Source organism: Callithrix jacchus, chromosome 9 (assembly GCF_049354715.1).
Source record: "Callithrix jacchus isolate 240 chromosome 9, calJac240_pri, whole genome shotgun sequence".
Lineage (NCBI taxonomy): Eukaryota > Metazoa > Chordata > Mammalia > Primates > Cebidae > Callithrix > Callithrix jacchus.
The window spans coordinates 135,036,590-135,048,114 of record NC_133510.1 but is presented as its reverse complement, the minus strand read 5'-3'; the positions used below and the strand labels follow the sequence as shown (position 1 = coordinate 135,048,114).

Below are 11,525 nucleotides of genomic sequence, written 5' to 3'. Positions count from 1 at the left end.
CAGGGCCTGTGGCATTTCTGAGTGGCTGTGGGCGGCTGCGGGGCCTGGCCGCACCCATCCACCTGCCCTACCCACACTGGCCTTGGCAGGCAGGCAGTGTCTGGACTCCAAGCGCCATAAGGAGGAGAAAACGTAATTCCATTTCCGGGTTTTGATAAATTGGCAGAACTGAAAATGGAAGAACTTGGCCTCGGCACAGCAGGGGTTTGAGTGAAGGCCAGAGAGCTTCCCTCCTGTGGGACAGAAGTGCCACTGTGATCTGCTGATGGCACACAAGTGGCAAGTCCTTGTTTCTGGTGTAAGGACCTTATGAGCCCCAACTCAAGCTGGCTGAACCCTCCCCACAATGGAGTCCAGGGCACCTGGCGTCAGGAAAGGTGAGAGGAGTCGGCGGCCGGCGCTCAAGGCAGCATGTGGTGACACTGGAGGCAGGGCCAGTCCAGCAGTTGCCGCCTGGGTGCCGGTGGGAACACACCCTTGGGGAGCTGGCAGCCTGGGATGGGTGCAGTGACTGCAGGAGGCACAGGGAGGGGGAAGGTGAGTGCAGGGGCTGCTGTGGGAGGGGGGTGGGGAGCAGAGGACAGGGAGACCCACTGCTGCCCACCCGTCCCTGCCAGCCTCCACGGCCACACACATGTATCACAGACCACAGACCGTCAAACAGACCCAGAAGCTGACGGAGAGAAGGAAGAAACCACACTAGGGTCTAGCTAGAAAAGGCGTTTTCCTCCCATTTTATTTCATAATACATTTTCACAGAAACATGATCTATTTACAAATATACAGGTAAGAGACTGCTGGTCAGAAATCTTAAAACTGAAAATATCATCAAAAATCAATTTACAAAACCCACCAAGGGTCCATGGAGGCGGCCAGGTGGATGGTGTCGCCAGCGCCCGCGTGAGCCTGCCCAGAAGCCCACGCAGCCTCCCGGCTCTGCCTCCCCGGCCCCGTCTCAGGAGGCGCTGGTTTGCAGGTTTTTGGAAGCTGCAAGCATCGCTCTAACTTTGGCCATGAGGTCCTGTGCAGGGCGAGACACAGAGGAGAACCCATGAGGACTGGGCCAGACAACCACGTGGTGAGGAAATTTATGAATGAGCTGGCGGTAAAGACCACAATCGTTTTTTTTTGAGACGGAGTCTCGCTCTTGTTGCCCAGGCTGGAGTGCAGTGGTGTGATCTCGGCTCACCACAACTTCCGCCTCCCGGGTTCAAGCGATTCTCCTGCCTCAGCCTCCCAAGTAGCTGGGACTACAGGCATGTGCCACCATGCCCGGCTAATTTTGTATTTTGAGTAGAGATGGGGTTTCACTATGTTGGTCAGGCTGGTCTCGAACTCCCGATCTCAGGTGATCCGCCTGCCTTGGCCTCTCAAAGTGTTGGGAGTACAGGCGTGAGCCACTGCACACAGCCGACAGTGCGTCTTGCACCTCGGGGGTGACGGAGGAGCCTGGCCGTGCATGGTGCAGGCCACACGGCTTTGCCCTCTGCCTGGCCCAGGGCCTGTGGCATTTTGCCCGAGATCCCTGTCCCGTGCCGGTGTCGATGACAGGAGGGACAGGGAATGAAAATCAGCAGAAGAGAAATGAGGCCCCTTTAAAGGCTGGGAGCAGGAGGGGCCGTCCACTGACCTGAGTGATTTTGCTCTGCACGGAAGAGACGATTGCTGAAGAGATCTGGGCTTCCTTCTCCTGAGAGACTCCCCTAACGGAGAGAGAGCAGAGCTTACAACCGCCTGAAGACGCTGAGCCAGACCAGCGAACAGCACGCACACCTCTGAACCCCACTCTAGAACTGCGAGATGGGAGTGAGGTGTCCGTGTGGTGCACCAGCACCCCCCACACCGTGCTCAGGGCCTCCTGCGCAGATGTACATTTTATTATTACGCTAGTCTCAGAGACACGGTCTCTGTCACGCAGGCTGACGTGCAGTGGGCCGCCATGGTTCACTACAGCCTCCAGTTCCTGGGCTCAAGCCATCCTCTCGCCTTAGCCTCTCAAGTAGCTGAGATTACAGATGCGTGCCATCTTATCTGAGTAGAGACGGGGTCCTGCCATATTGCCCAGCCTGGTCTCAAACTCCTGCCTTGGCCTCCCACAGTGCGGGATTACAGGCGTGAGCCACAGTGCGCAGCCCGACTGACACTAAAGGTACCGCCTCTTGGACATGCTGACCCATCTCGAATGAGCTGAGGCCTCTGCCACATCAGAGGAACAGTCGCACCGTCACTCCCTGATTCACATTCATGGAGGCAGTGGGTTCAAAGGGAGCAGCTGTTCTCAGACGCCACCCTCTCTGCTCCCTCGAGTGTGGGTGCCTGGGCAGTGGAGGGCCCTGTCTGACTTGAAGTCATTATGACTTAGCCCGGGACTGGGACGCGTGTGTCTGTGCTGCTGCCCAGGTGAGAGGCCCGGCCCCGGCCACTGCAGCCTGACGACCTGCTGACAGAGCTCTGGGTCTAGTGGTCACTGCAGAGACCAGTGAGGCAGGTCCACTCAGTCCCTCATGACCACATCGGGGGTCTGCAGCTGGGGCCCCTGTGCCACCCGTGCTGGTGAGCATCACGCCTGTGCCATGCTGAGCCACTCCTGGGCTCTGCAGGTGGGTCTCTCTAACAGGACCCGGTCCTCTGAGCACGCTTTGATACTGAGAAGCCGTATCCGAGGCAGCTTCCTTGCTAGAGGGGTGGGGTCTGGCTTCGTAGCTGGTGCCCCCAGGACACAGGCAAGGACTCCGGGAGGAACAAAGAGTCTGGCAGCTGCCTCTTGCCCTTTCCCAGAGAGCTGCTTGGGGTCTGGGGGTTACCTGGAGCGCTCCTGGCTGGAGCCCCGACTCTCCACAGGGGAGACGCTGGCCGAGTGAGCCGAGGGGGCTGCGGGCCGGGGAACTGCCTGCTTGCTGGGTGACGCCGACTGAGACCTGGCCTTGGACTTGGTCCGTGACCTCGACCGCCTCTTCTTCTTCTTCTCGTGGGGACTTCTGAAAGGAGAGCGCTTCTGTGAGAGATGGGCCTTGGGTTTAAAGGCATAGGGCACAAAGGGAGAAGCTCGGCTCTGAGCCAGTCTTTGGGTAAGAGGTGGTCAAGGCACAGTTCGGGGACGGAGCCACTCCACACACTCATTCCTCTGAAAGCAACTTATTTCACGTAACTAAGTGACGGGCGCAGCAAATCAATCCATGGGTTTAACAACAGCCACCCAGGACACTGAAGACGCCTGGTATCCCTGGAAGCTGTTTCGCCCAGGTTAGGACCTCGAGTAAAACATTATTTTATTTGCGTTTAAAATACCTAAGGTAAGTAACCACGGGCAGTTCACAGTGCTTTGCCACTTATGTTACATGAATAAACATTTCCAAAAAGATGCGGAAATTATGAGAGTAGTAATACATCCAAGTCCAGCATTCCTTTTTCTAAAAAGGGCAGGGTCTCGCTCTGCTGCCCAGGCTGGAGGGCAGTGGTGCGTCACAGCTCACTGCAGCCTTCACCTCCTGCCTCAGCCTCCCAGACGGCTGGGACTAGATGGTGCAGCTTCCAGTGCCGCTTCTTTCTGACCTGCCAGTTGTCCGCGGCTTGGTGATGCTGCTCAGCCTCCCGGCAGTGGAGCCTGCTCTGTGGGCGGCAGCTCCGCTCTGCCCTCTGGCTGCTTGCCTCCCACAGAATCTGCATCACCAAACTGACAATCCCACACCAGAAATGCTTCCCAGACCCTCTGGCCTGCGCCCGCCCTCAGACCATCCTCCTCTCCGGCCTGGACGGGTTCCGCCCTGTCTAGCTCCATTCCACACCCCATCCACGTGGGCCTCTTGGCCGCTTCCCTAAAAACGCAAGCAAGGAGAGTGAACATGTACTTGGTAAAGGCAGACAGGCCTGAGCCCTCCCTGGGAGGCCATCCAGGCCCTGAGGTGCCCTACCTGGCATCATCTTTCAGAATTCATCTGCAACAGACACTGCAGCCTGCGCTTCCAGCCCTGAGTACAGCGTTCTCGGAGAGTCCTGCACAGGTCATTCGCATCATCTGTTTCTCTGGTCTGCTGTCTCCTTCCTTCCCTCCTTTAGCCTCACCGTCCGGGTGGGCCCGAACTGCCCAGTGTGCCAGCCGAGGGAGAACTGTGGCTCCTGGCCAGTGTCTGACTCTCTCCTGGGGATCTATCTGCACAGCTTGCAAGGGTCTGGCCTGGCTTATGATTCTGCGTGCCACGAAGCCCCTTGCCAGCCTGGCCACCTCTGTCTTCCAGGAGACCCCCAGGGCCTGTGCACACGCTCACTTACCCCAAGCCCGGCCCCTCATCAGGGCCTCCCGACTTCATGCATTTCTTTTGCACCCTCCCTGAGATCTGAAACGTCCTTGCTTAATGGCTGGGCTGTGCTCACAGTGCAGGGTACAGACCCCCATGGAGGGGCTGGGTGCTCTGCCCATCTCTAGGACCTCACTAGTGCCTGGCTCTGCAGAGCTGAGACAAAGCTGTGGGTGCCAGGGGCCATGGTATGCCGTGTAGGGACAGCCCCGATATGCAGAGTGGGGCTGGGCGTTTCTGTCCAGGCTCCCTTGTGCTGTTCTGGGCATGAGCAGACTGTGTTGGTGCCAATGAACTGACCTAAAGTAGCAGTGCCAGGCCTGGGGTGCTCTTGCCCAGCTCCACTTAAACAAGGAGGGGCCTGCCGGAGAAGCTGTCCCTGGTGAGCTGGGCCCTGGCAGATGACCTGGCATCTTCTGGAAGCCCGCCTGATGTGCCCAGCGAGGACAGTGTTATAAACGAAGGCGCTTTCTTACTGTTCAATACACAGATGTGGAACCTGCACATGAGAGACTGATTTTCCTAAACTGCAAAATGTCTTGTACAATTTTGTCTATAAACATATGCTAGGGTTTCAAAAGAAGGAGCAAGTAAATAAAATGTGTACCAGCATGTGACGTGTGTCCAAAATGACTTACTCCCCAGATTCAGCTGAGCTTATTATGGGCCGCATAATGAATAAAAGGCAGGTTACTAATCCTTAACTTTAAACTGGTTCAGTTCTGCTACAATCTGATCTAAGCCCTTGCTGACGAAACAGAGCAACTCATTCATTTTTTAAGGAACCGAGGTGCCACTGTCCGTCCGGTGAAACGCAGTCTTCAGTGCTTTCGCTGAGCATGGCAAGTGTGCACACCCTGACAACCTGGCCCTATCCACGCGGGAGCGTCCCTTCATTCCAGAAAAGCCCTCAATGCCATTCAAGTTCGTCTGTACCCCTTCTCCACCCTCAGCAGGCCCCACTGATTTCTGGGGTGCCGCCTAAAGCTCTATGTGAACGAGCCCCACACTGTGTATTTGCTTGTTGGTTTGGCTTCCTGGTTTTCTGGGACAGTTTCCTGTTGTCCAAGCTGGAGTGCAGGGGCACAATCCCTGCTCACAGTAGCCTTGACCTCCCAGGGTAAAACAATCCTCTCGCCTCAGCCTCCTGAGTAGCTGGGATGACAGGCAGACACCACCACATTCGGCTAATCTAAAATTCTTATTTTAGTAGAGATGGGGGGCTCTGCCCCCCAAAAAAGCCTGGGAGTCTCAGGCTCAGTCTTCCCGCCTTGGCCTCCCGAAGTGTTGCATTACAGGTGCTAACCACCATGCCTGGCCTGTGGCGGGCTGCTTTTGCTCAGCAAAGCATGTCTGGGTTTCCTCCATGAGGCTGGGTGACCCTCAGTTTGTTTCTTTGACCGATGAATAGTATCACATGACAGGCTGCTACCATCATTTGTCAATTCACTTCTGCTAAGAGGCATTTGATTGTTTCCATTTGCGACAATTATGAATCAAAGTGTTTCTGGTCAAATGCTGACTTTACAGAGCGGTTCACATCTAGGAACAGGACAGCTGCGTCAGGGAGAAGCTATATACTTAATTTTACAGTAAGCTGCTGAGAGCCCCAACGCTGGGCCCACTATCCCTACGGCCTGTCCCGGTTTTCAGGGGCGGGTGATCCCCGGCCAGCCCCGTCTCCCTGGTTTCATGTGCTCCTCCCTGGCTGACTCTTCTCATGTGCTGACTGGCTATGTAAGTACATCCTTTTGTGAAGTCGGCTGGCGTCATCTGCCCCCTTCTTAATTGGGTCCTGTGGTCTTTTTGGTCCTGACTCAGGCTTTTGTCGGAGATACATACTGTGAAGCCTTCGGCCTGCCTATTCATCTTCTTAACTATGCCTTTGGGATATGTTTCTTTTTTTTTTGAGACAGAGTTTCACTCTTGTTACCCAGGCTGGAGTGCAATGGCGCGATCTCGGCTCACCACAGCCTCAGCCTCCTGGGTTCAGGCAATTCTCCTGCCTCAGCCTCCTGAGTAGCTGGGACTACAGGCATGCACCACCATGCCCAGCTAATTTTTTGTATTTTTAGTTGAGACGGGGTTTCACCATATTGACCAGGATGGTCTCGATCTCTTGACCTTGTGATCCACCTGCCTCGGCCTCCCAAAGTGCTGGGATTACAGGTGTGAGCCACCGTGCCCGGCGGGATATGTTTTTAAACTTCAATGAAGTCTAATTAATTTTTTCCTCTTATCAGAGTTTTCTACATCTTAAGGAATGTTTGCCACCCTCAAATTCATGAACATACTCTGTTTTCTTCAAAAAGCTTAACGGCTCTAGTTTTTACATTCTGATCTCTGACCCACCTGGAACTGAGTTTTGCGCACGGTGTGCGGCACACTTTTACCCCATTCCTATATCCAGCTATTGATGAGAGTTTTGCTGAAGACTTTCCTGGCTGGGTGCTGTGGCTCATGCCTGCAGCCAGGCACTCTGGGAGGCTGAGGGACGAGCACTGCTGGAGCTCAGGAGTTCAACATCAGCCTGGACAACATAGTGAGACCCCGTCTCTACAAATAATAAAAAAAAATTAGCCGTGCATGGTGGTGTGTGCCTGAGGTCCCAGCTATTTGGGAGGCTGAGGCGGGAGGATTCCTTGAGCCCAGGAGGTGAGGGCTGCAGTGAACCACGCTGAGCTGAGATCAGACCACCAGTGCAGTCCAGCTTGGGTAACAGAGAAAAACAAAAAAGTCCCTCCTTTCTCTTTTTCCTCACTGATTGGCTGTGGCTGTGGCCCCTGCCCTGCAGGTGTGTCTCCCTCCTGTACTTCCAGTTCTGTCCCACTGCTCCATCGTATCTTCATGCTGACACCAGGCTGCCTTGCTTACTGCAGCTTTCTCTAAGTCCTGAAACCCTGCTCTTTATCAAGGAGGTTTTGGCTCTGCATTTTCACACACACTTCGAAGTCTCAGTGTGCCACTTCCACAAATGCCTGTGGGAGTTCTGAGTGGAGTACACTGGGTCTCTAGATCAACCTGCAGAACAGGCATCTGAGCTGCACGGAGTCACTGATACTTTCTGAAGTACTTTTCATCTACGTTCTTGAGAGTCCTGGTCTGTGAACACACACACAGTACTGGTCTGTGAACACATGGGTATGCGCGCACAGTACTGGTCTGTGAACACACGGGTGCACGCACACACAGGACTGGTCTGTGAACACACGGGTGTGCACACACACAAGACTGGTCTGTGAACATGTACACACACACAGTACTGGTCTGTGAACACACGGGTGCGCACACACAAGACTGGTCTGTGAACACGTACACACGCACACACAGTACTGGTCTGTGAACACACGGGTGCGCACACACAAGACTGGTCTGTGAACACGTACACACGCACACACAGTACTGGTCTGTGAACACACGGGTGCGCACACACAGGACTGGTCTGTGAACACACAGGTGTGCACACACAGGACTGGTCTGTGAACATGTACACACACACACAGTACTGGTCTGTGAATACACGGGTGCGCGCACACAGGACTGGTCTGTGAACATGTACACACGCACACACAGTACTGGTCTGTGAACACACGGGTGCGCACACACAGTACTGGTCTGTGAATACACGGGTGCGTGCACACAGGACTGGTCTGTGAACATGTACACACGCACACACAGTACTGGTCTGTGAACACACGGGTGCGCACACACAGTACTGGTCTGTGAATACACGGGTGCGTGCACACAGGACTGGTCTGTGAACATGTACACACACACAGTACTGGTCTGTGAATATACGGGTGCGCGCACACAGGACTGGTCTGTGAACATGTACACACGCACACACAGTACTGGTCTGTGAACACACGGGTGCGCACACACAGTACTGGTCTGTGAATACACGGGTGCGTGCACACAGGACTGGTCTGTGAACATGTACACACAGTACTGGTCTGTGAATACACGGGTGCGCACACACAGGACTGGTCTGTGAACATGTACACACACACAGTACTGGTCTGTGAATACACGGGTGCGCGCACACAGGACTGGTCTGTGAACATGTACACACACACACAGTACTGGTCTGTGAATACACGGGTGCGCACACACAGGACTGGTCTGTGAATACACGGGTGTGCACACACAGGACTGGTCTGTGAACATGTACACACACACAGTACTGGTCTGTGAACACACGGGTGCGCGCACACAGGACTGGTCTGTGAACATGTACACACACACAGTACTGGTCTGTGAATACACGGGTGCGCACACACAGTACTGGTCTGTGAACACACGGGTGCGCACACACAGGACTGGTCTGTGAACATGTACACACACACAGTACTGGTCTGTGAATACACGGGTGCGCGCACACAGGACTGGTCTGTGAACATGTACACACACAGAGTACTGGTCTGTGAATACACGGGTGTGCACACACAGGACTGGTCTGTGAACATGTACACACACACAGTACTGGTCTGTGAATACACGGGTGCGCGCACACAGGACTGGTCTGTGAACATGTACACACACAGTACTGGTCTGTGAACACACGGGTGCGTGCACACAGGACTGGTCTGTGAACATGTACACACACAGAGTACTGGTCTGTGAATACACGGGTGCGCGCACACAGGACTGGTCTGTGAACATGTACGCACACACAGTACTGGTCTGTGAACACACGGGTGCGTGCACACAGGACTGGTCTGTGAACATGTACACACACACACAGTACTGGTCTGTGAACACACGGGTGCGCACACACAGTACTGGTCTGTGAATACACGGGTGCGCACACACAGGACTGGTCTGTGAACATGTACACACACACAGTACTGGTCTGTGAACACACGGGTGCGTGCACACAGGACTGGTCTGTGAACATGTACACACACAGAGTACTGGTCTGTGAACATGTACACACACAGGACTGGTCTGTGAACATGTACGCACACACAGGACTGGTCTGTGAACATGTACGCACACACAGGACTGGTCTGTGAACATGTACGCACACACAGTACTGGTCTGTGAACACACGGGTGCACACGCACACAGTACTGGTCTGTGAACATGTACACCCACACACAGTACTGGTCTGTGAACACACGGGTGCGCACACACAGTACTGGTCTGTGAATACACGGGTGCGCACACACAGGACTGGTCTGTGAACATGTACACACACAGTACTGGTCTGTGAATACACGGGTGCGCGCACACAGGACTGGTCTGTGAACATGTACACACGCACACACAGTACTGGTCTGTGAATACACGGGTGCGCACACACAGGACTGGTCTGTGAACATGTACACACACACAGTACTGGTCTGTGAATACACGGGTGCGCGCACACAGGACTGGTCTGTGAACATGTACACACACACACAGGACTGGTCTGTGAACATGTACACACACACAGTACTGGTCTGTGAATACACGGGTGCGTGCACACAGGACTGGTCTGTGAACATGTACACACACAGAGTACTGGTCTGTGAACATGTACACACACAGAGTACTGGTCTGTGAATACACGGGTGCGTGCACACAGGACTGGTCTGTGAACATGTACGCACACACAGGACTGGTCTGTGAACACACGGGTGCACACGCACACAGTACTGGTCTGTGAACATGTACACCCACACACAGTACTGGTCTGTGAACACACGGGTGCGCACACACAGTACTGGTCTGTGAACATGTACACACACAGAGTACTGGTCTGTGAACACACGGGTGCGCGCACACAGGACTGGTCTGTGAACATGTACACACACAGAGTACTGGTCTGTGAACACACGGGTGCGTGCACACAGGACTGGTCTGTGAACATGTACACACACACAGAGTACTGGTCTGTGAACACACGGGTGCGTGCACACAGGACTGGTCTGTGAACATGTACACACACAGGACTGGTCTGTGAACATGTACACACACAGAGTACTGGTCTGTGAACACACGGGTGCGTGCACACAGGACTGGTCTGTGAACATGTACACACACAGAGTACTGGTCTGTGAACATGTACACACACAGAGTACTGGTCTGTGAACATGTACACAAACAGAATACTGGTCTGTGAACACACGGGTGTGCACGCACACAGGACTGGTCTAACGCACACAGGACTGGTCTGTGAACACGTACACACACACAGAGTACTGGTCTGTGAACACACGGGTGTGCACGCACACAGGACTGGTCTAACACGCACACAGTACTGGTCTGTGAACATGTACACACACAGAGTACTGGTCTGTGAACACACGGGTGCGTGCACACAGGACTGGTCTGTGAACATGTACACACACAGAGTACTGGTCTGTGAACACACGGGTGCGTGCACACAGGACTGGTCTGTGAACATGTACACACACAGAGTACTGGTCTGTGAACACACGGGTGCGTGCACACAGGACTGGTCTGTGAACATGTACACACACAGAGTACTGGTCTGTGAACATGTACACACACAGGACTGGTCTGTGAACATGTACACACACACAGAGTACTGGTCTGTGAACACACGGGTGCGTGCACACAGGACTGGTCTGTGAACATGTACACACACAGAGTACTGGTCTGTGAACATGTACACACACAGGACTGGTCTGTGAACATGTACACACACACAGAGTACTGGTCTGTGAACACACGGGTGCGTGCACACAGGACTGGTCTGTGAACATGTACACACACACAGTACTGGTCTGTGAACATGTACACACACAGGACTGGTCTGTGAACATGTACACACACAGAGTACTGGTCTGTGAACACACGGGTGCGTGCACACAGGACTGGTCTGTGAACATGTACACACACAGGACTGGTCTGTGAACATGTACACACACAGAGTACTGGTCTGTGAACACACGGGTGCGTGCACACAGGACTGGTCTGTGAACATGTACACACACAGAGTACTGGTCTGTGAACATGTACACACACAGAGTACTGGTCTGTGAACACACGGGTGTGCACGCACACAGGACTGGTCTAACACGCACACAGTACTGGTCTGTGAACATGTACACACGCACACACAGTACTGGTCTGTGAACACGGGCGCGCGCGCACACAGGACTGGTCTGTGAGCACGTACACACGCACACACGGTACTGGTCTGTGAACACACACGTGCTCAGGCACACACCTTCCCCCAAACACAGAGTGCTTATCTGGATTAGGTGTGAGCGTTATGAA

At 54.1% G+C, this 11,525-nt stretch overlaps 1 protein-coding gene across 4 annotated transcripts in view; it reads right to left on the bottom strand.

Moving 5' to 3' along the window:
• Positions 1-707: 707 nt before the first annotated feature.
• SFSWAP (splicing factor SWAP) overlaps positions 708-11,525 on the bottom strand; it is a 96,354-nt gene continuing 85,536 nt past the window's right edge. For all 4 annotated transcript variants that reach the window (XM_009004911.5, XM_017976509.4, XM_035258221.3 and 1 more), the window contains 3 exons: positions 2,805-2,978; positions 1,631-1,703; positions 708-1,021 (listed from right to left, as the gene is read on the bottom strand). In XM_009004911.5, coding sequence (XP_009003159.2) covers positions 956-1,021; positions 1,631-1,703; positions 2,805-2,978 — 313 coding nt within the window. In that variant the 3' untranslated portion in view covers positions 708-955. The remainder of the gene's footprint in view (positions 1,022-1,630; positions 1,704-2,804; positions 2,979-11,525) is intronic.